Here is a 25,449-nt window from a genome sequence, read left to right as displayed (position 1 = left end):
CCTAAAATGCTGCCAGAGCCATAGGAAGTCAGTTTTCCCCACCTCCCTGCCTTGGCCTACACTTGTGATGCCTATTACCCTGCAGAAACACTTGGGTTAATGAATGGAGAGGCCCAAGGACTGAGAGTGATTTACTTTTGCTGGTTTTACTTTCTTGAGAGTTCTGCTGTAGGGGTGGAGCTGTGACATTCAGGTGACTCTCGACATGCCAGTTTTATTTCATAGAATCACAGAATGGTTTGGGTTGGAAGGGACCTTAAAGCTCATCTGGTTCCAACCCCCTGACATGGGCAGGGACACCTTCCACTAGACCAGGTTGCTCAAAGGTCCCTCCAGCCTGGCCTTGAACACTGCCAGGGATGGGGCAGCCACAGATTCTCTGAACAACCTGAGCCAGTGCCTCAGCACCCTCACAGTGAAGAATTTCTTCCTAATATCTAATATAAATCTACCCTCTTTCAGTCTAAAGCCATTCCCCCACTACATGTCTTTGTAAAAAGTCCCCCTCCAGCTTTCTTGTAGGCCCCTTTTAAGCCACTGGAAGCTGCTATAAGGTCTCTCTGGAGCCTTCTCTTCCCCAGGCTAAACAAGCCCAAGTCTCAGCCTGTCTCCACAGGAGAGTTGCTCCAGCCCCCTGAGCATCTTTGTGGCCTTCTCTGGACTTGCTCTATCAGGCCACATCCCTCCTGTGCTGGGGGATCCAGAGCTGGATGCAGTACTGCAGGTGGGGTTGCATGAGAGCAGTGAGGCAAGACTACTGCCCTTGACCTGCTGGTCACGCTCCTGTTGATGCAGCTCAGGACACAGTTGGCTACAAGTGCACACTGCTGGGTCACATTAAGCTTTTCATGAACCAAAACCCCCAAGACCTTCTCCATGGTGCTGCTCTCATTTCACACCAACGGGAATTATGCCTGCACAGGAGCTGCAGCATTGCCTCCTACCTCATAGAAACTACTTGTCTTATATTATTCTTCCCATGTACCAAAGACATGGCTCTCAGCAACAGTGTTTCATCAAGAAATAATTGTATTAAACCCTCAAGAAAATCTAAGAACACACACAACACATTTACATGTTAGTTTATGCTAAAATCTTTAGGAACATCTTGATTCTAAATTGCTGTTTAAAATGTGGGTGCTTCAAGCTTATAATGTCTATCACTTGGTGCCAGTCAGCAGCCCCAGCAGATAAGAGAAATGAAATAAATCAACTGTTCCCAGAATCAACAGACACAGTAAAATCTTTTTTATCATATTTCAGATATATGCAGAGAATTCTATTTATACATTCAATATACATCTTCAGATTTCTCATTTTCACTTAGGTTTCATCTACTGCTCTTGTTAAGTTTACTTTGACCGTATCAGTAGTAGATGATTGTCCTCGGAGACCTTCCAGGAATATCTGTGGTCTGGGTACATTGCTTGAGTTGTCACGCTTAGTCTGGGTGCTAACATCTTTTGGCAAGTACACTTGGGTGCAATTCTGTCTTCTCATATTGCTGAGATCAGTTTGCATGGCATGAGTTAATTTGCGGCGCAAATTGGCCTAAAGACACAAAAAATAGTAGATTAAGCAAAATCTGCTTTGGCATTTTAACACTAATATATTTTAGGTGTGTTTGTGTATTTTACATCTCTGGGCTTCCCAAACCTGCAATATAGTCCACTGTCAATACACAATTGCAACTGTTATTTGATAACTCCTGAACTAACTGGATGTGTGAGCAGCACACATGTATGTATGTACCAACACCATTTTAAGCCAGCCTCTTACTGCTTTCCTATTTTCCTTTAGTCATTTTGCTTCGTATTTTGTTAAATGCTGAAGACTTTGTTTTGTTAGAATAAAATACTGGTTTCATGGTAAACTCTTCAGTACTTCAAATTAATTTCAATAGGTCTGAAACCACCCTGACCACAATGTCAGGTTTGGGTAAGTCCCTCTGGGCATCTGCAATCAGGATGCACAATATTGTGGATAAGCCAACTACGGGATCAAGTCTTTTGGTTTCTACCAAATGCGATGAGGTTTGGGGGTTGGTGTCACTAAGTATCACATAAAAGGGAAAAATGCCTTCTTTCAAGACAGTGCTCTTTAATCCCCTGGCAAGGGGCAAAAGTTAAGATAATTTATGATTAAAGTTCTGTTTAATCACAGAAACTGCTGTATATGCAATAACAAAAGACACTTCTCATAGTGTTAATATTACAAAGTCAGCACTTGAAACAACAAAATACTCCTTAGTCCTTCTGTGTCAGCAGATGTACACACTGTAAGTCTTATGACATAATGTCATCAAAATACAAAAATACACTCTCGTGGTGGGATCCAGGCCCCTGCATATAAGTGAGAAAGTCCCTGGAGTCCAGTCCAGTCCAGTCAGCAGACTGAAGTCAGAGGAAGCTGGAGAGTGATTAAGTTGGCCTAATTCAGTGTTTGTATTGGGATGAGTCAAAATGTCCTCCAGAGTCCACTAACTAGGTCCCTCTCAGCTAGAGCAGAAGTTAAAGCACCTGTATTTAGACACATTTCAATCTACAATAGAATCTTATGCACAGTGTCACCAAGGAAAATATAGAAAAGAACAATAAAGAAGTTTCTGAAGAGATAGCATAGAAATAAAGACAGTATTTTAGTCCTTTTTTCAAAGGATTTTATGACAATTAAAACAAAAGCAGGCATGAGATACTGTCTCTCTTTTATGCTTACCCCTCTTGAAAACCAGATACATGCTACTGCATGGAACTCTGCTTGCAGAGAGAAACAAATGTGAGCTGAAAATTTTACTTGTGACATCAAATAGTTATTCTAATGATGTTATACTGTAACACTTCATCACTATCACTGTGAGTTTTCTGGCCAACTATGAACAGCAGGAAGAAAACTAAGACATATGAGCTCATTTTCTAACAAACCCCAAAACATGTCCAATGCTCCCCTAAAGTATCAAACTCACACATTGGTAAGTTTTCCTGTTATTTTAGCACCTTGATTCTAAATGTTATATCAGCTCCATATTACAGATTCAGTGTAGTCACTAGAGAAAAACACTGGAATGGGTTGCCCAGGGAGGTTGTGAATGCTCCATCCCTGGCAGTGTTCAAGTCCAGGTTGGATGAAGCCTTGGGTGATATGGTTTAGTGTGAGGTGTCCCTGCCCATGGCAGGGGGGGTGGAACTAGATGATCTTAAGGTCCTTTCCAACCCTAACTATTCTATGATTCTATGATTCTATGCATCTGGGATTTTTTGTTTCATCTCGGCATCACTCATCTCCCATATGGACAGTTGAGGCTAAAACATCCTTAGTACTTTAAAGTACTTTATGTATCTCAAACTAATGAGCTACACATTTGCCTGTGAATGGTGTTAATGCCCAGCTATTGGGAAACATCCACTTTTGCTTATCCTAAAATAAATCACTGACCACATCTTACATTTATTTATGTACTTTATGTCCATTAGAGAAGCAAAGAGGCTTTTAGCCAGGCTCCTTGTAACTTAATTGGCTTCTTTACATACCTCAGGAACAACTATTACTTAGAACCCTTCACAAGCCAGTTAACACTGGCAAGACTTCTCAGTACAGAATTTTGGCTTCATTTTATAATGTTGAAGATTCCATGGCAAAAAGAACAACAGAGAAGAAATAAGCAGCACAGCAGGCCACAGACCTCTGTAGTGCATGAATTGACAGAAAAAATGTAGTCAATCCTGCAGTATTCTGTGCCCAGTGAATACTGGTAACTGCAGTATTCCCTGTACTCACAAGTTCATTTTGATTGAATTCTGAAAATCAGGTGCTATACATGGGCCTCTGCATGTGCTGGCAAACCCTAGAAAGAACCTTTTAAAGATATTCATATTGAAAAGCTTTCATGTATGCAGCCAACCTTCTGTTGTCAGACTGCTTTCCAATCCATAAGTAAATCATCATGATAGTATAACAAACATTTCCTCTGGCTTATATATACAACAGAAAACCTACTTGCATTTCTTACCACTCCAGTCCTATATGAAAGAGGCCTCATGCTTTGATACCTTCCCAGGATGGATATATTAGCACAAAGAAAGCCTCTGCAGGGTCAAACACATCCAAAGTTATGACTAACCATTCTGTCTGACAGTTACGATATTTTCCTCCTCTTACTTGATGGTAATGAATATTAATATGAACTACTTAATGTGCAATAAAGTTTTACCTTTCTGCAACCTGTTGTTTGTCATTGATTTGTTGGCTTTTTTTTTTTTTTACACATTAAGTATATAGTAATAGCTTCAAACTGTTTTATTTCAGTGTAGAGAATCAACTTCAGAATTCAAGCTAATAAACACATTCTTATTCCTTAGAGGAAGCAACTGAAAAACTTGGAATGAATAGACTTAGCAGTGGAAGCACTGGTCATAAAAACTGGGGAAGAATATGGGAGAACTGAGAGAATATGAAAGTCTAGAAATAAGGGGAGAAAATACCTGGGAAAAAAAAATTGAACGAGTTGTAACCAAGTGTGTGTCTTTGAATAAGGTTAGATGTATGTTGCAAGGAACAAAAATTTACAGTAATTCATTCTGAACTTTGTTATCCAGCAATGAAAATCTGGCAGTAACAATACAAACCAATTTTATAGCTTTTCTTCTCATTTCCCATTCATTCCACTCATAGGATGTCACAATGGTTGGAGGCAAGATATGTGTATCAGTTTGAGAACTGCTGTCACATTTTACAGTTGGTTTCATCAAACATTTGTCTGGAGTTCTGGCCTGGATGAAAACAAACAAACAAAACCAAGCAAGGCATTACCAAGAAGAACATAGACATCTCAGAAAAATAGCAAATGGGTATGCTACTTTTTGAAAGCAAACAGAAACCTACAAACCACAAGTGGATAATTTTAAATTCAGCAGTGTTTTTTAGTTCCTGCCCCTGCCAAAAAAAAGAAACCATTAAGTATTAGATGGATTTAATTTCTGTCAGAAAGCCCTTTAAGCAGAGGCCACAGCTGAAGACTCCCACATCCCGAATGAGTGCTTCATCATTGGGTTCTGGTAAGAAGGGTTCCCATCACGACTGCTACCAGTATTTTATGAAGCAGGCACCCCAGTTTGTCTTTATGAATGGACTAAAAGTCACAACATAGCTGGGAGAAGTGCTTACATCTCTGCCAGAGTCAGGACATAAAACTGTATCTTTCTTACCAAGGATCAGTTCAAGACTACAGTCTTTCCATTGCTAGCGACCTAGAATTCACAATGGATCACAGAGAATGTCTATGAATCCAAATAAAATCTTTGGATTTCACGTAGTAGCATTGTCACATTCACGATTAATGAGTCCCCTTTCATTTTGTAATATAATCCGTAACTCCTGTCCCCAGGTATCATTCTGCCCTCATCCAGCACATACAGATGAACTGCTCAGCTAAAGCTCCAGTTAATATGGTATCTGGCTTACCTTCTATTGCACTTATTTACCGTGCCTTTAAGTTTTGCAAAAATGAGAAAAAACATCAGACACAGGATCTTTCTAGGCTAAGGACAAACAGCTTTTATTGCTGTCACAATCCTTTGGCTCTATGTACTTTCCTATGAAGAGATAAGGTAAGAACAATATAAAGGGAAAATGTTTCTCATCAACACTTTGAAGACCTGGAAAAGATGAACCTTTAGACTTTCTGTATGACAGGCAGATGACTATACTTCTAAAGATTGGTATCATCTGTTCTCTTTATGTTCCAGAAAGGACAGACCAATCAGTGAGCTTTTCAGCAAGAGTAATGGGCAATGTGTACCTGTGTATATGGAACAAGGTATTCAAACTGATGATGAAGCTCAAGCAGTTGAATTAGCTCTGCATATTCTTTTGCTTTTTCTACATTCAGCTGAATGAACTTATCTGGATCTTGAGCAAAGATGTATGCAGCTTCTTTGGAAGTAAAAACGTAGTATTTCTCCTTGTGCTTCAAAATTCCAATAGCAGGATTTCCTAAAAAAACCAAAACCAAACCAAAACAAAAGCAAACCAAAAAAGCCAAAAACCCAAACAAACCAAACTTCACAAAATAAAATGGTATGATATCCAATACAAAATACATTCATAATCAATATTCTGTGTTTTCCTCAAGTCAGTTTCACTTCCTTTTTTCTGAAATCAGAATAACCCCCTGAAAGTAAGCTTTTTTAGAGGCAGACAAGTCTATTTTGTTAGGTCAGTACACCTGCTTTTGCCCAGTTCACATCCAGCTCACCTTACCGCATATCTGTCGCAAAAACAACAGGTAAAACACCTACAGCAAAGGTGTAAGAAAACAGCCCATACCCACAAACATTTCCTCTATAATCTCCAGAAATACTTGCTTGCAGATCAGCAGTCCATTTATACCAAAGGGCATAACACTGAAATTAACTGAAGAAGCAGATGAAGCAGCTGAAAAGCTGGACAATAAATTAACAGAGAAAATGAAATGCCAATAAAGGATGAATAACTTACATAGAAAAACATAAATTGAGCTCAACGACAGTGGCAGACTCTGCTTCAGCTGTCATTGCCCAGGAAAGATCTAGAATCATCATAGACAGTGCCCTGAAATACTAAATGGCACTACTCAGTGGCAATCATACAAGCAAAAAGAATGCCACTTTTGTAATACTACATTTTGTTCCAACGTAACAGAATATGAAGAAGTAAAATGGAGTTGGGAATGATCAGAGGCTTGGGATAATTTTCACAGAAGGAGAGATTAAAGAAGGAGGCCTCTTCAGCATTAAAAAGAAGTAAGCAAAAATAATCTGATAGGAGGTTATAAAAGCATGAATAATATAAAATTACTATTTGCTAATTTTCCTAATAGAAAGTCTATCAGGTCTTTCATTAAATTACTAAGCCAGAGCTTAAAATCATCTTAAAAAGAGGTACCTTTTCATAGTATATATAATTATAATTGCGGGACTCTTGGTAGTAATAATATTCCATGGCAAACTCTAAGTGCATTCAAAAAGCAATTAGATAAATGAAAAATGTCTCTCAAGGATTATTCAACAGAAGGTTACAGTCTCAGCATTTATCTGAGGAAATCCCATAACCACTAACTGCTAGAACAGGGAACAATATAATTAAGGAAGGATCATTCCTACTTGATTTCTCATTATCTTCAAGTGTTCATGATTGTCCATGTACAGAAATTAGATACAGGGCTAGAGAAACCTTTGGTCCAACCCAGGGCAGTTGTTCTCATATGTAGTACTAAATAAGCAATTTACACTGCTGACAAAATATGTATTTTTTTTAATACTGCCAGTTAATGGCAATATTTTCCTCCCAAATTCCTTAGATTAAAAAATAATAATCCTATATGGATAGGTTCCATAAAAGATAGGAAGACAGAAAACATGAATTGATGGTGCAGCTGAAATCAGGCTTGCTTTCAAGACAAATGACCCTAGAACAGATCAAAAAAATCCCGATGATTCCTTGACCTTATCAAGTACACTTCTGCATTCTTTTCAGAGAAGACTTTTGGTACATTATAACAGCTATTTAAAAATACATATGATGTAGGCATGAATGGGTGTGTTTGCAACACACAGATACACAAAATAGAAGGAATTATCATTTTCCTATGCCTGTATTAAAACACATTAGCAGCAGTAAACAAGCCTGCATTCAGCTGCAGCATAGGTTATACAGATGCAGATACAGCAGTTGGAAAATATTTTTCCATTCCATCTTGTTTCTGCCTCTGCTTGCTTGTGCCTGCTTTCTCTTTAAAGCCTCTTAACTTCTATTTAGGGCAGTTTATTTGTGTTTTTTTAAAAGAAAAATACTTTAACAGGCAAACTAAGTTATTTGGGGTGAAAATTACAAACATGATAATACAGTACTCTAGCTAGAGGATGCATTCAGAACATGTCTTCATATCTTCCCTATTACTTGTGTACATATAAAGTATGGAAAAGACTTAACTACAAAGAATACCTGGGAGGATGAGGCCTTTTACACCAATTGCATGTGCACAGAAACCATGGTATTGGATTAGCAACTGATCAAAATGATCAACAGTCTCTGGGAAAAGCCATTCCTGGTTCTCAAAATCAGAAACATTCACTCTGGTTCCTAAAGAAAAGGTTGGACAAAGGAAGGATTTCAGTGGCAAAACATCAGATACTGAAAATACAATAATGTTGCAGGAAGACCAAGATCCCAAAAGCCAAACTTTAGCCCTGCCTTAAGAGAGATCCTACTGAAAAATCAGTCCTGCAGGAGGCTTCTTTAGCAGTGTTAGTTTTCTTTGGAAGCAGGGACAACAACAGGAAGGTAATACCTTATTCATCTGTTTTGTTTTCACCTACTCAGGCATTACAAATCCCCTTAAGTATAGCTTGGTTGCTAGGGATACCATCTTACAAACAAATATGTCTGGTAACCAAAGTCCTGTTAGATTAGCTTTACTCCCCCTCCATTTCAGAAGTTTTGAAAGGTATAAAAAGACATAAACTAATGTAAGAAATTAAAAGAAAAAAGTATTCTTCCCTGATCATTCTGACATTTTTATAAGGCATTTTTGTATCTAGTAGATTTATTTTATAGATTTTATCTATTTATAATTATTTATAATTTCATCTGTTCTATATTTATATTTTTATATACAAAAGTAAAAGCCCAAACTACACTACCTGAAAACTAAATCCACACACTACATGGGGTATTTTAATTTACTGTGCAAATTATGAGTATTAAAGAATACATATGGAGCACCTTCTGTAAAAAAAATTCAAACTACCAAATCTTTGGAAATCAAAGCAAACAAAAAAAAAACCAATAATATCTTTCAGTACCCATGGTTTCTCTTAACCTTTCCTCATCACTTTTCACAGTCAGTCCTTCCAGAAGAGATGTTAGCAGTTCCTCAGGAAAAAGCTGTGATTGGATTTCCGAGAACTGTTGCAGATTGTTACTCATACTTGTGAGGGACTTTAGCAGTAGCATCTCATCCTGAAAGCCGGTCCAGAGGTTAGAAAGTGCAATAAAGAGAGGCTAGAAAATAAAAAAAAAAATGAGCTGAAATCCAGATTTGTTTGATTTCTGCAGTGTAACCCAAGTGCTATGCGCAACAATCCCTGCTATGAACAGTGTGGGGCTGATCTCTAAGGCTTTCAGCACTGAGAAATTCCAGGGAAACTCCTGGCAGAGCAAGAGGAGTTCCCTTCACATACACCCAAAGCATGTACAGCCAGCACACAGGCCTATAGGCCCGAATGATACCTTTCTACATTTTACACCACAGCCTTTCTGAAATACATTACTCTGAGTACATGCTTGGAATTTAGTGTTTCACTGACAATACAGTTTTACAACTGAAAATAAGGTGTTCAGGAATAACTGTTCAGAAGAAATACACCTGGTTAACTACCAACTGAAGTAAACCCACAGCTTATATGTGCAAAAAACCAGGTTTTGTTATTTTGTCTGCCCTGCTTCCAGAGTGACTTGGTACCACAGCCCCCAGGCCATCAGGTGTGACAGATTAATGGGGTACAAGCCCTTACTTGCAAGTACTCTTCCAACAGAACTGGAATCTGCCATTCCCAGCAGCAATGCTGACATACAGCTGTACACATGTACAGCAGAAGCCTACAAACTCTGACTATAAATGACAATTTCAGTGTTAGTGACATAAAATGTGCCCTTTTACATCTAAACACACAGAGGAGATTGAACAAATCTGAAATGCAGACAAACAACATTATATCTTATGCATGTTAACAGTATTATTATAAGAAAAGCCAACAAAGCTCTGGAATTCATCAACATCTCTAATGCTGTGGAAATTCTATGGTTACAAAAATGGAAGAAACTAAAGTCAGGGCAGCAAGATCCAAATCATTCTTTATAGAATTAACAAAGAACATGAACAAAATATGTTATGTTTCCTAAAACAAATGCATCCTACAAATATAAGTCTTATCTTACAGATAAGTTCTTCAGACTTGATCTTAGGAGGGCTCTAATTTTGTCTCTCGGTTGTGTTCTACAAAACTTGCAGAAAACTATATAATTTGAGATTGCCAGACTCTGACAAATTCAACTGAAATTGGCCAACAGTTTCAGAAGCTACTGGGAGGGACAAAGAGACTGAAACCTCCATCACATAAACCTGATTTCTTTAGAAAAATGATTATCAAAGACTCATACTGTAATTACAGGAATTGCTATCTGAAGGGACTTCAAAAGATTCACACTGATGTGCTGTTATCTGTCATCTTTACAGTTTCTGCAAGGAACAGGAAAGAATATTAACAGGAAAATACCACTGTAAATCTACAAATACTGACAAATTACTCAAGGCACAATAAAATCCACTTAACTCCTTCTCTCCCTTTTTGTACCTTGCTTTTCTTTCACCTTGAGATCAAGCCTTTCTGTTTAGTTGGCCCCTTCAAAAATCACAGATGCTGTTACAATAGAGACAAAAATGTAGCCTTTTTCTTAACACAAACTACACAAAAATACACCAGCAAAGTTATTTCATAATACTTAAGTATTTTTATAATTAAGAAGAAATAAGGTTTCCATTCAAAATACTTACAAAAACTTTGTTGGCATCTACGGAAACTTTATTCTCCACTGTGTTTTTCAACTGCTCCATTGTTGTTGCAAACTGCACTTGCATCTTTTCAACTTCTTGAGCACTTGTAATCGCATCAGACTGGAAACAGAACTTACTTCAGGTAAGAAGTATGACAGTCAAAAAATCAAGTATTTAGTAATAAGTATTTACTTGTATCTCTTAATTCAACTGATTTCAGACAACTCTTTTAAGGAGTGAAATGTACCCTAACTATCCACAAAATACAATTTCTGTAACCAGGCACTTCTCTCAACATACACCAGTAACTTTTTACAAAAAACCTCAACGGTTTTACACTAAAGAGAACTGGAAAGAAAAAACAGAAAGGAAATATCTTTCTAAGCCTTATGGTATACAGGAAAGACAGCAGTTTCTCAAAAGACAAATGTAAAGGTCTTTAAAAAACCCCAAACCAAAATCCAACCAAACAAAAACCCATCAAATTTCAAAAATTTAAATCGTATTCTTCAAAGATTTCTGATGACTCCATATATGTTGCGGATGTCTTCAGACTAAAATTGAGATGATTTATGGATTGAACACAGAGCTTTTTTCTCTTATGCCTTTTGGGATATCAGTAGGAAAACAAGAAAATAGTCCTACTTCTAAAGTTCTTTGTTAATGAAGTTAAATTAAAAGAGGAAAATTCCTGAAATTAAATGGAAGCACAGATACACTGAAACGAAAAATCCATTTTGTCTTTTAGCTAAGAGCAGCCAAACCCAGTAAGTTAGCTACAAAGTTCAGTATGACAGGTGATGTAGGTTCTCATATAGCAGATATCATGGTGGGGATCTATTATAAACCACATTACTAGGATGAAGAGGCAGATAAATGAGGGAACTGGGGTTGTTTACTCTGGAGAAAAGGAGGATGAGGTGAGACTAACACTCTCTACAACTACCTGAAAGGAGGCTGTAGCTAGGCAAATGTCAGTCTCTTCTCCCAGGTAACAAGCAATAGGACAAGAAGAAATGGCCTCAAGTTGCACAAGGGAGGATTTAGACTGGATATTAAGAAAAATGTGTTCACCAAAAGGGTTGCCAAGCACTGGCACAGGCTGTCCAGGAGAGTGGTGGAGTCACCACCCCCTGAAGGTGTTTAAAAGGCATATAGATGTGGTACTTATGGTTTAGTGGTGGATGTGGCAGTGCTACATTAATGGTTGGATCCAATGATCTTCAAGGTTCTTTCTAACCTAAAGGATTCTATGATTCTATACTTTTTTTTTTCATTTATTTCTGAAAATTTTTTCTTGTATTCCTGTCCTGTACAAGCAGGTAACTTGAACACATTCCACCTGCAATAAAAACCCACAGAATATAACATGATGGTATCTCACCAGAAGGATGCAAAGGAAGGCTTCATATTGTCTCACATTGAACAGTGCTTCCTTTAATTTTAAAGAACTTAGCTGTGTATGCCTGTGTTGGTCTTCCTGCATAGATTCCAACAGAGTTGTGTACTGGTGGGCCCGTAGGTGGCAATTATTAAGACCTTCATCGATAGCCCGTGTAGCTGACGGAATGGCTTCATTCAGAATGGCTGGCACTATTTGTGCAGAATAAATACGAGATATGTATAAAAAGAATTATTTAAATCATTAGCAAATGGCTGAAATGCAGTATTTGAGCAAAGCAGTCTTCCATTCTGATCAATTTTAATCTCTAAATTTTGTCCTTACATTCATTAATTCATTTTTAGCACAATTCTCAGTTCTTGGTTTCCTCATTTGTAAAATACTTTTCATGCTAGCAACATCAGCAAGCAGCAGTGCAGGAACTGGGCTTGAGGTATGTTTACCCAAACCCTTGTGAGCACAGAGAGGTTAGATTTAACAAAGCTAGAATGGGAAGTAAATTTGTACAGGTATTACGAGTGGTCTAACCATAGCTGGAGAAAGCTGAGCACTTGACTAATTTACTTTTTGGAAGCAGAGTAGAAAACCAAGCCCAGGTGAGACTGCTGCTAACACTTACTTTAAGGCTTTAGCGGTCTAACTACTGGCCTCAAGTATAAAGACATCCATTTTACCTCCTCACCTAAGAGAATTCATGCTGTGTTTTTTTCCATTAAATTATATGTAAACAGCTCAGTGCAAAAAAGCCCATATTGTAGTAAGCCAACAAAGGTAACAGGATTAACAATCACACTATCTATTCTAAATCCCACAGATATTATAGTGACAAAGACCACAACATGTTGTAAATTGTGCCTTTTGTAGAACCACAATAGTTGAATGTTCTCTCACACTGTAATTCAGGCCCAGTGAACCTAGGACAGACTCAGCCATAACACAGAAAGCTGACATTTGTGGGAAAGTATATGCTTTAAAAATAGAAAACCAACAATGCATTGCTTAGCATATGAGGAAAAAAAATATCACCAAATCTAGAAAGTTGCTTACTTCTTTTTCTGGGCTTTATTTAAAATCCCATCTAGCTAAGCCAGTGCTTTGCTTTCCAATAAAGCACCATTTTCTTATCAGGAAAAGTATGTGCTGTAACCTTTAGTCCAGAAACTTTGGTCTTTCAAAATAATGGGTTTTACCCTAAAACTGGGCTGCAGACCGTTCATGCAAATAAGTCTCCACAATGAGCTACAGCACTGCATGCATATTCACAAAAACATTTCCACTGACCAGACATTTATTTGGTTATTAACTGTAAATTTACCAGAAATAATGGGGCTTTGGGGGAAACAAAAAGAGGAATACAAAGTATTGCCCTGCACTGAATACAGCTCTTGAAAAATTTCAGGGTGGCCACTGATAGCTTTTTTTTTGCTTATTAAAGAAGCAGAAATATTCAAAATGCAAGGTTTTGGAGAATATGTTAAGAACCTGAAGAGGTTACTCTAAATCACCAGAATACAGATAATGGCTCAGTAACTTTTATCACTTCTCATCACACATACTCAACAGAAAATTGTAACTGGATAGACAGTGTCCTTTTAAGATTTTAACTACTTTTAAAGGCAAACATTACGTATTTAATTAACTTTATGGCAAGGGATCATGGAACAAGTTATCATGAAGTAAATTAGTGCATGAAGTTAACACATATAATACTTCCACATCAACCACACAGGGCTCTCTCTTAGCTAAAAAGTAGTAGCCTACATGGAATCCTATAATCAATACAAAATATTTACAGATTTACGGTATCTTGAGTCAAAGCTGTTTACCTAGAGATGGGATATTATTGGAGCTGCTCCAGTGAAGAAGGCCAGAAGTATTTGGGAATACACAGGGAGAAGGGCGAATTATTTGGGAATACACAGCTCAAATGCAGTTGTCTACTTACAGTCATCAATGCTGCTTCCTCCTTTCCCACATGCTTTGTTGTACAATCGAATTCCTGTGACTAGCATGGCATAAGTTTTCAGCTGTTGCTCTTTGTTCTTCTTACCAAGTGAGGTGAAAGTCATTATCTCTCTCTGGGGGAATACACTCTGCAGGGCAGCTATAAGCATTAAGTATGAGGGAAGAGAGAAGAAAAATCATCAAACAAGCAAAAATACCCTCTCCTGAACAACTGCAAAAAGTAGGAAATCTATGGCAAATTTAGACTTCAAGGCTGAGCAGTGACAGTAGGTAGTAAGTATTCACTCCAGTTTACCACAGCTGTATCTAAAGACCAGCAAGAATAAGATGAAATTTTATTTTTCAGTAAGAAAAGGCCAATTTCACACCTGGGAGTTTACTGACCTGTTACCTCCCTGACAACTCCAATATTTGTTGGGGATCCTAGGCCGGAGGCCAGCAGCATATAGCTAACAATCTTTTGATACACATTTTCCATTTCTTCTTGCAAATGAGGACAACTGTCTGTGATATCTCTGACCACAGGAGCCAGCCTTGCCTCCAGAACACGGTGCTGCTCACTGAGTAATTCAGCTAGGAAAGAAGAACAGTTAGAAAGCACCATCTAAATTCTTTGGAATTTGGCTTATACAGAGGGTCCGGTTCATTTCCACCCAAGTCAGAGCACTAACTTAAGGTTTTGGAAGCACAGAAATGTGTAAGAGATATTTAAGGTACCATATCATTATAATTAACAACAGTGGAGTTAAACATTAACGTAATTATCATGATTAACATCAGTCAGTAGAGTCCAAAGAACTATTCAGATCAAATTAATCAGCAAGTCTCTGGCTCTCTGAACTCCTCTGACTGCAGTAGAACCTAGCACACACACACGATACATGCCTAGTTACATGCTCAAAATTGAAGACTACTCAGGATCTCAGACTCTTCCTAGACTTACTGAGCTTACTGAGTTTTTTATACTCAAAGGACTATGGAGCAGCTTTGTAGTGTTGCCAGCTTTTGGGTTTAATCCATGCTAACAAGAAAACATTTTCATTACCTCCCCACACAGAAATGTTTATTTTTTGTCTACTTTTGTTCTGCCCTCTGTTTCCCAGCCAGCCCTCAGTGTCCTGTTTGGATCTGAAGTTACAGTTACAGGAGTGATATTTTCTCCATGTAATTTTTTTTTTCCACATTCTCATTCCCAGACCATATGAAGTTACCACTGATAAGATAAAAATATACTCAGTTAAAACTGTAACTGATTGTTCAAGATCGTGCATATCTCTCAATAAGGGCTACTGATAAAACATCAAGTTCTCTTTCAGACACAGTGTAGTTCAGGGTACTAGCTCTCTTTCAAACACACAGATGCACAAGTTTTTCTTGCTGAAGGCAGCTAACCACTGCACCTGAAAGCATAATTGTTCTCAAGCGATCTAACACATTACGTTTAGCAAACCTCTCAGACAGGACAAGTGTACTTTCAAACCTAATGTACATTTTTCCTCTACTATATCCATACTGAAACACCATACTTTTATGCAGTAATTCTCCAGGGATTTTTATTTTGCTTTACTACCAGCAGTCGTTTAAGAGGAATCATTGTTAGTCCTACAGAGAGAGATATTGAATCCTTAACTCAGCATCAACTTCTATGGAAAAATATTTGAAATTACCTCGGTTTGCATAGTTCATATCAAAGTAAACTTGCATCTTGATTGTGCTCAGGGATGGGTTTGTTGTGTCAAGCAGTCTGGTAACACAGAGCTAAGAAGAGAAATGGAGAAGTGAGTTCTTTCTCATCTCTGGGGAAAAGTCTGAACTGGCAGCAGGTTTCACAACTGCAGTAGAGCCCCCTCACTGCCATTCTGTCTGTATAAGGCATTTATTTACAAGAGGAAACACATAGTCCAGTCTTTAGCTACAGAACCACCAGAGAAAAAGTAGCATTAAAATTTTTAAAGTTTTATTTATATATTCATACCAGACTAAAATGGCATTTTAGCTACAGGAACAGCTAGCAAATAACGCTACAGTCTTAGCTAAACGCTGACTCTCAACATGATGTCAGAATTACCTGGATAATATTTTGCGTATCTTCTTTTGTAAGTATTTGATCCACTTTAAAGTCATTTCTTGGATCTAAAGCAACAGCTTTCACCTGGAGATTGCCAAAAGAAAGCTATTAATTTACATCTCAACATTGCACTCTGCAACTAAGCTTTTGTTTTCTGAAAAATCTCTGATGCAGTCAATATTTCTTTACTTTTTTCCCCCCATTTCAATCTTTTATAATGAAACAAAGTTACACCATTTCACACTGCCAGTTTCAATCTCAGTTCTCATATATAAGGCAGAAAAAATCTATTTGTGATGCAACTTTGCAGAGAAATATTTCAATGCATCTCCTTTCCTGAAAATATATTTTTGTAAGTAAAATCTCATAAAAAACCATTGTGGTTGTTATATGCATCAGTATGAATGTTTACCATTTGGATAAAAAAAAAATCCATTCTGTTCTGCATACAGGGAACTATCTGCATGTTTACAGCTGGTATGCATGATGCATATCTTTCCCAGTACAGGATCTTCACTCAGTGTAATTCACCTAAGTTTTAATGATCATGCTTAATTGATTCATTAGGGACTGTAGTGATAGGACAAGGGGTAACAGGTTGAAACTTAAACAGCAGAGGTTTAGACTGGATATAAGGAAGAAGTTCTTTACTGTTAGGGTGGTGAGGTACTGGAATGGGTTGCCCAGGGAGGTTGTGAATGCTCCATCCCTGGCAGTGTTCAAGACCAGGTTGGATGAAGCCTTGGGTGCCATGGTTTAGTGTGAGGTGTCCCTGCCCATGGCAGGGGGGTTGGAACTAGATGATCTTGAGGTCCTTTCCAATCCTATTCTATGATTCTACGATCAATGCTGCTTCTGAACCCAATGTAATTTTTAATGCCATGATGTCACATTTAGAAAAAGGCAGACTGACAGTACTGTTGTGAAGCATTTACATTCATATACAAGTTTTTTGAGAGCTGATTCTGTTCTTATACCATCCATAAAAAAAGAACCTAGCTCCATCTTTCTTCAGACTGAGCTTTGCAGATGCATTCGGACTATACTCTGCAGCAGCGCTGCATGCCTCAAGAGGAGATGCCAGAGTGTGCAATATTTTTTATGGTATTTAAGTTGTCTACCAAGGACAGCACTGAGACTGATTCCATTTCATTTTTAGTTTAAGTGGGATCCAAGCCCACTCCTTCAAAGATTTGGCCCATTTATACTATGTGGCCCTGCCAAAACAGAGAAACAAATAAAAGAATACATCACAGTAGAGGGAAGAGGTAAACGTCAAAGAGTAATTATAGCTGCTGCAATAAACATTTGCCTATGAGTCATGCCTTTTTGTTCATTTATGAGACTGAGAAGAAATGTTATTCAAATTTGGGAACACTTCTGTTTTTCACTTTAGAAACAAAACCAAATGGTTTCTCTCCCTGCAGAAGAAAACTGAGGGAGAACTCGGAGTTCAAAGAGTTTCCAGGACTCAGGGCCTGCATCCTTTTCAGGACTTTATATTCACATAGATAGCATTTCAGATGAATTAACTACTTTTCCATGATTTTAGGACCCCCTATTGAATAACACTGAACATCCCTTTAAAACGTCTTGGTGTGGGCAATCAGAAACTGAGATATTTCCAAGTCCAAGTCACCTCTGACAGCCTCGGCTAGTGCCATCCCTGACATGGACTTGCTGGTTTATGTTTGTTGACTTTTAAGACCAAAGGTATAATTTCCATCCTCTCCTATGTCATTCAGTCCAAGCAGCGGTGGCAAATTCAGGGGAACTACTGAACTTGTGTGAAATTAAACCCCTACCTCATAAAAGCCTCAAAAACCAGTTTGAAGTGCCAAGCTACAGGCACACAGGTCTGAAACTTTTCATCTGTAGGCCATCAAGACATATTTACCTCAATATTTTACGCTCCATAGCAGAATTTGAACGTGATTAGAAAGCGCCCATATGAAATAACACTAAAAAGCAGCCCTGAACATTTACTTTGCCCTTACCATGAAAGCCACTAAGGTTTCAGGAACAGTTTGTCCCTGGGTGGCGCATTCCTGTCCGATCTCGCGAATGATTTTCCCGACGACATTCCTGGCCTGCTCGGAGGACATGCTGCACAACCACACTCGTTAGCGCTATCAGCAGTCGTTTAAGAAGAGCTCGGGAGCGCTTTTCAACGTTTCTCCACGTGGGGCTCAGGTCCCTCGAGCCGCAGTACCGCCGCCCGCAGCCCCCCGGCTCCTGCGCCTCGGCCGCTTGCCGGGGCACCCCCGTCCCGACAGCTCTCCCACCGCATCGGGCGCCCACAGCACGTCCCGAGCTCACCCGAACCGTCTCCACAACCCCCCCCCTCCAGCCCTGACCTGTCCCGGCCGGCGCGGAGCGGTGAAAAAGGGCCGCAGGCGGGCACCAGCCACCGGTGTTGCCATGGGGACGCGGCCCGGCCTCTGCCGCCGCCGCCGCCACCCGGGGGGAGCGCTGCGGGTGAGCCTGTGGATGTGTGTCTGTGTGCAAAGAATATTTATATGGGTGTACATGGTACGTGTGTGCCTGCATATGTACCAAATGTGTATGAAGAGGCATAGGAGTGTGAAATACGAATTCACTTCTCTAAACAAGATAACAAGGTTTTATGAAGGGATAAAGTCAATAAAGCAAAAGCAAACAGCGCTGGGCACGTGACCGTAGCCAGAGGGGCGAGTGATTAGTATTTGTTACAGGTTTATATACTTTCACAATTCCATTAGTCACATACATATTCATAATCCCTGCATATAGGCAGGGAACATTATAATTAAGTCCAGTGATTTATTATCATAAGTCTCCTCCTCTTGGCGTCTGCGCACTGCTCTTCAGTAATTGTGGGCAGGGGTCCTGAGGATGAAGTAAGCAGTCTTCCTCATGTGAGTAGGGGTCTTCAAGATGAAGTAAGGAGTCTTCCTCACAGTGTGCTTTTCACCTTTGGCACAGTTGAACGCCCCAGTAATCACACAACTTGCTAAAACCAGCCATATCTGTAATTATTCTAATAACTAACAAAGATTTGAAACAGTGTGGCCTTCCTGCAAAATTTATAGCAGGACAGGAGTATCCCAAGCTAGCAGATGTTTGGGAGGCTCTGTCTCTGAACTAACAGATAAGTACAAGGATGGTGTGAAATAACTCCTTCACGTTTAGTGGGGTCACTAAATCTTGTTATCTCACCACAGACTTACAACACAAACATTGTTCTTTAAAACTAAAGATACTTTAGAGGACCAGTGTGAAACAATTAACTCACATTTAGTGGGGCCACTAAATTCCACAGGCTAACAATATAAACATTGTTCTCTTTCTACAACCTAAGTTAAGCTAAAAAGTACTTTTTATTTTACAGGCACTAGCTTTTCTTTTATCAAGCATGCAAATCCCCCCACCCCCCCTTTCTTCTTTTTAACTTTACAGATTCTTCTACTATAGGACTCTGGTTTGCTCATCTTATGTCTTTATTGAGCTTTGGTTTTGTTACTATAAACTTGTATAGTTATATCTACATAACCACACCTATGATTTGCGAAAGCCAATACATTTATGTGTTTATCACAGGAGTATATGTAGATGTATGCATAAACATCCACATGAAGTTCAACACGGCCATGTGCAACGTCCTGCACACGCACAGGGACAATCCCAAACACAAATACAGGTTGGGTGGAGAAGTGATTCAGAGCAGCTGAGAAGGGCTTGGGGTTGTTGGTTGATGAGAAGCTTGACATAAGCCAGCAGTGTGCACTTGCAGCCATGAAAACCAACTGTAATTATGACCAGCATCAAAAGAAGCATGACCAGGGGAGGTGATCCTGCCCCACTGCTCCACACTCATGAGACCTCACCTGAAGTCCTGTGTCCAGCTCTGGATACCCCAACACAAGAGGGACGTGAAGCTTTAGAGCAAGTCCAGAGGAAGCCACAAAGATGCTCAGAGAGCTGGAACACCTCTCCTTTGAAGACAGGCTGAGGCTTGGGTTTGTTCTGGAGAAGAGAAGGCTCCAGAGAGACCCTACTGCAGTCTTCCAGGGCCTTTTTACAAAGGCTTTTTACAAGGGCATGTTGGGATAGGACAGGGGAGAATGGCTTTAAACTGAAAAAGATTAGATTTAGAATAGATATTAGGAGGAATTTCTTTACTGTGAGGGTGGTGAGGCACTGGAATAGGTTGCCCAGAGAAGCTGAGGCTGCATATACACGTGTACTTATGTATAAACACATGTATATATGTGTATATAGACGCAGATGCAAAACACAGGTATCTTTGATATCTTTGAATATCTTCCAAAGGAGCTTATGAGGGTAGGAGGAGGCAGGAAGAGGAGCAAGCACAGCACTGTGATGTATTACTTTGCATATTCTCTATTTTATTTACCGTTCTTTGGGCTCGAGCCCAAGGTGGTGGCAGGGCAGCCTGCCAGTCCCTCAGCACCAGCGTGCAAGTGTAGGCCAGTATCATGCCTCACACCAGCTGCCACCACAAGGCCTGCAAGCACTGGACAATGTCCATATCTTTGGAGACGTGGTTTTTGTCCAGGTCACTGTAGACCACCTTCCTCTGTGGTGGTCCACTCCCTGGGAAGGTCCACTTTGAAGGGATACTTCACTGCCTAGGGGAGCAGCTCCAGAGACTGCAGGCAGCACCCCCCCTTCTCACCATTGACAGGATGGTCCTTTGTGAGAGGGGCACTTCCCAGCCCTCCAGAGCCAGACTGCTGGCTCCCATGTCCTAGCACTGGAGCAGCCGCTTGCCTGGCTGATGGTGAAATCTCTCTGCATCTCACACCAGGGAAGAGGCAACAGGCTTTTTCTGCCTCCTTCCTGCCTCCTACTGCTGCCCCCAGGGCTGCTCTGCTCCCTCCTCCTCCCTCACCAAGGGGGTGGATCTCTGCTGCTTCTCTTTGGAGGTAGCTGGCAGCCGGGTCTCTGTGGCAGCAGCCGGGTCTCTGTGGCAGCAACTAGGTCTCTGCTTCAGCCATCATGGCATTTTCATGTGCCTGTGTGCAGAGGCTGTCTTGCCCATATGTGGCTGCAGGAGGAAGGCCCAGTAGGTGTAGGCCAGGCCCCAGCACAGCGCCAGGAGCTGCTGTTCCTATGTAGATGAGACAACTGTCCTTCAGGTGCTGACCACCTCAGCAGGCCTCCATAACTCCTGAGGTGTGAGCTGCCACACTGCTCTGCTCTGGGTGAGAGCCCCTGCAGGCACCTGCCGAAGCCCTCCCACACCCCTTCACAGCCAGGAATCCTCTGTGCTGGGGCACATCCCTCAGCCTCACCCCCCACCAGGGCACCCACAGAGGCACCACTGAGGCCGGAACCAGGGCTGGGGGTCCAAGGAGGTGGTAGGGAGCAGTGTGCGGCAGGGGGCATGGGGTGACTCTCATTACCCACACCAGAAGCATCCAGCTTCCAAACCAGGCTGACAGCACACAGCAGCATGAGTGATCACATTGCATAGAGAGGCTTCAGAAGGCTGGGTTCCATTGCAGCACTGCCGGAAAGACCTATCCCCTAGGGATGAAATGGAAGGTACCATCATCGATTGCCTCCAAGAGATGGAGCAACACTGTAGGGGCCAAACTCCAAGCTCAAGACCACTTTTACCATAGGTCCCCCCAGGGCAAAACACAGTAGCACAGCAAACAGCAAAGGCTGAAAACAGCCATTCACAATCTCTGCCACGTCTGTTGTTATCTCATCCCCTCCTGAAGCCCCATCTTGGGTGCCAAAAAGGCAGTGTTGGGTTGACCCGAAACACCAGCAAAGCACCCAAAGTGCTGTTTGCTTACTCCCAAACCCTGCAGTAGGGCTGGTGAGAAGATGGGAAGAGCAAAAGCAAGAAAACACATGAGTCAAAATATAGACTGTTTAAAAAGTAAAGAGGAACACCCCCCCAGCCAATGAAAAGGCAGTCATTCACCAGCTCCCCCAAGCAGATGGATGCCTACTCTCCGAGCAAGGGCCACCGCAGAAGAGAAAAACCCCCACAGACATATCCCTGCCTCCTTTTCCTGTACCTTAGTTTTTGTAGCTAAGCATGATATTATATGGCACAGCCAGCTTGGGCCAGCTGTCCCAGGTGTGTCCCCTCCCAGATTCCTGCTTGTGCCCAGCATAGTTGCCAGTAGGGCAGAGTAGGAAAAAGAAAACCTTGAGCCTGTGCAAGCAGACAGGCAAAACACCCATACGTTATCAACAACAATTTAGCCACAAATCCAAAGCACAGCACCAGAGGGGCTGCTATGAAGAAAGCAAACTCCATCCCAGCCAGAACTAACGCAGATAAATAAATGCAAACAATATGTAGATATATGCATGTGTATATGTATACACAGAACGTGTGTGACTGGTACACAGTGACTGATGGATGCAGAGGTGGCACAGACTTTACTCTGCAACTCAAGCAAGAGAGCCAAGCTTGCTTTCAGATATCATGCTTGCTGCTGGAGGTGGCAGTTCCTGCAGGTGTTAATGGGGTTACAGCCTACAAGCAGCGGCCCAGTGAGTCCCAAGTTCATCCCCAGCTCTTCCACACGCCAGTGAGCATGCTGATGGGTGATAGCAATGCTTTGCTGGAACTAGTTCAGTTAGTCAATACTCAATTAGTTCAAGCTTTTACATGTCAGAGAGAGGAAAGAGTAATAGTGAGTTAATTACACTTAAAAACCATGTCCCTAAAAGGCAATCAGGTAAGCTCAAAAGGCACAGGGAATGCAAGGATAAGATCTGACAAACGACACCAGTTTTCACCTGATTTATTTTTTTCTCTGTGGTTTAAGGTCTCTCTACTGAGATAAGATCGAGATGGTAATTTTTTTCCTATGTGACCTCAGACAAGTCACTCTTATCAACAAAGTGAAGATGATGCTATGCTACCTGATGAGCACCTGCAGGATTACACGCATGTTCTCAGTGTGTGCATAAGGCTACAGTGCAATCAGTCCCAGCATCACCTGTGGGAAACCCTTTGGGAAGGTCTGTGGCGTGGGCTTTAAAATAACCCCGCAACAGACATTGCAAAGTGTTAGGTTTCATTCTAGTAGCACAGCTAATGGGGCTTCTTAATATGTCTTCTGCATTCTCATTAAAAAAAATAGCCTTAAGCACAGTAATTGTATTAAGATATTTATTAAAGGAACAAAAACCTACAGGACCACTTTTCCCACAAATTGAAGGATGGAAAGCTTTCAGCCTCCTTTCCTGAAGCAGAAGCCTGTTGCTGAGTTTAGGGTTGCAGAGATCCCCCTCTGCACTTCTAAATAAATCACACATGACACAATCAAAGGTGGAGAGGAGTGAGGGGAGCAGAATAACATAATTCTGGGGATTAAGAGGAAAAGGAGAAGGTGCCACTACCAGGTTTCTCTCTACAAAAGCAAATTTCAAAAGGCAGTGAGAAAACTTGGTGCTCAAAGCAGTGATGGTAATGCTCTGTCCTGAAAAGTTTATCAGCTAAAAGTGGATGGTTTTAGTTTAACCAAACACTATCTGTAGTAGAGCTGGTGCTTGAATTTGCAGTTTTACAGCTGCAGAAAGCCAGTTCCCATCCATAACAGTCAGAGGCTATGGCTAACACATTCACAGGCTTACACAAATACTTTCAGAGAAAGCAGGAAGCTATAGGTGGGATTTTTTCCTGAAAAGCAAGAAGAGGGAAAGGGAAGAAAGAAAGAGAAGAACAGCCAATTATATGTATTCCAAAGAAAACTTAGTTTCAGGGAAGGTTTGTGGTCTATATTAGACCACAACATTAATTTAACTAGTTGGTATGCTACTGAAGACTTAGGTTGCAGAACAGTGTTTCATGATCAAAGCAGCTGGATTTCTTTCCTAGAATTAATATTAATTTTCACTTTTAAACATAGTTCCTGGAAATAGAGGACTGGCTTATCCAGTGTTCTTGTAACTAGAATTGAAGACAGTTCTTAATCCTTCCTCCAAAAACCGCAATATACAGCTGCTCAGAGACTGAAAGACAGATAAACTCTTCCCCCCAGCGGTGTGTTTGAGATATTGACTGGTACTGATACACAATAAAAAGATTGGGTTGTTTTGTTTGTTTTTTTTTTTTGTGGTATCAGGATTTGACCTAATAGTCTGACAAGTCCTTAAAAACATCGTAGGTTTTAAATAGCTATAAAGGTGGACAGCCTAGTGCTTTCTTCAAGGGAAAGCATATCACCTAGTAACTGCCACATTTAGGAAGCAATCTCTTTCTGCAGCTATACCCATAAGGCAGATTTACCTGATAGGTTGCTCTAGCATAAACATATCCCCCGATTTGCCACTGAGAGGACAAAGTTGCATCTGGGTGCTTTCACACCATAGAGCTGAAGGGAAAACAACCCAGAACCAGCTATGTGATGCAGCAGGTGAATTTAGAGCACAACCTGAGCCCTCTGCCTTGTGAGGATAGATGTGTCATGCCACCTTCTTCAGTTTGTTAGTTCACAAAAAACCTGAGGTTTGAACCTGAGAATGTTTTGGTGAAGGAATTACTCTTTCTTTCTCCTCCGTCAGCATTTGGAGGCCTGTGTCCTTGAGCTGCCTTGCTTGGAACACCACATAGTGCCATGTGATGGCGCTGACCAGCTCAGCTTGTGACGCATCCACACAAGAGCGTGCAGGGCTATTTTAACACTCTGAGACCCTCCTGGAAAGCTATATAAATGGTAGGTATATATCCATTTCAGGCTCATTGAGGCACAGAGCAGACTAATAATTCACATGTAACAGAATCCCAGGTGACATCTATAGCAATTTTTTAGGTATCGTTAAGGGTTTGAGCCTCCTTTTTAGAATATGGTAAAGGAATGTTAGACTGATTTTCTGTCTTCAGCTCCATCATTTTGCTGCAGTAAAGAAGGTATATCTGGGTGTGCCAGCACTGTGCCTCCCCATAATTCTAACTATATCAGATTTTCACTAAAATATGAGGGTACCTAGCAGGAAGTTTAAATTCACTAACTGTATATGGAACTCTGATCTGGGAAGGCGACTCTTGTCCCCAGGATGAATGTGTCCCCAAGGCAGCTAGATTTTGCTGGACAAAAAAGTCAAATTTGGCTTTTAACTTAGAAATTAAGAAATTCAGTCAGAGATAACACAGCACTAGAAGTTTACTCTTCATTTGGGCATTTCTGAAAAAGAAAAGAAAAAAAACAAATCAAAACCAAAAATCAAACAGTCAAACCAAACCTAGACATAGAAACCCAGTTAATAAATGCACTAATGTTAGTGCAGATGCCTTAGTAAGCACAATGGATGCACTGTATTTGCCAGGTTACAGAAAAGGGTGTGGAGCAAAACTGTCCTTCAAAGCTTGAGAGCTCTGGCATTCACTATGGAGAGGGAGCGGATTCCAAACATACCATCATCGAGTTCCTCAACTGGAAACTCCTGCAA

The 25,449-nt window shown here is 40.5% G+C and overlaps 1 protein-coding gene across 1 annotated transcript; it reads right to left on the bottom strand.

Annotated features, from left to right (window-relative positions):
- Positions 1–1,323: 1,323 nt before the first annotated feature.
- Positions 1,324–18,128, bottom strand: CFAP206 (cilia and flagella associated protein 206). The gene is made up of 12 exons (XM_005153124.4): positions 18,021–18,128; positions 16,024–16,107; positions 15,623–15,713; positions 14,340–14,528; positions 13,936–14,094; positions 11,973–12,181; positions 10,589–10,708; positions 8,838–9,036; positions 7,978–8,115; positions 5,795–5,988; positions 4,623–4,766; positions 1,324–1,551 (listed from the first exon to the last, which is right to left on the bottom strand). The coding sequence occupies exons 1-12, from the start codon at positions 18,126–18,128 to the stop codon at positions 1,324–1,326; spliced, it is 1,863 nt and encodes a 620-aa protein (XP_005153181.2).
- Positions 18,129–25,449: the final 7,321 nt, after the last annotated feature.

This window comes from Melopsittacus undulatus, chromosome 3 (assembly GCF_012275295.1).
Source record: "Melopsittacus undulatus isolate bMelUnd1 chromosome 3, bMelUnd1.mat.Z, whole genome shotgun sequence".
In the NCBI taxonomy this organism is placed as follows: domain Eukaryota; kingdom Metazoa; phylum Chordata; class Aves; order Psittaciformes; family Psittaculidae; genus Melopsittacus; species Melopsittacus undulatus.
This window is presented reverse-complemented; position numbering and strand designations above follow the sequence as displayed.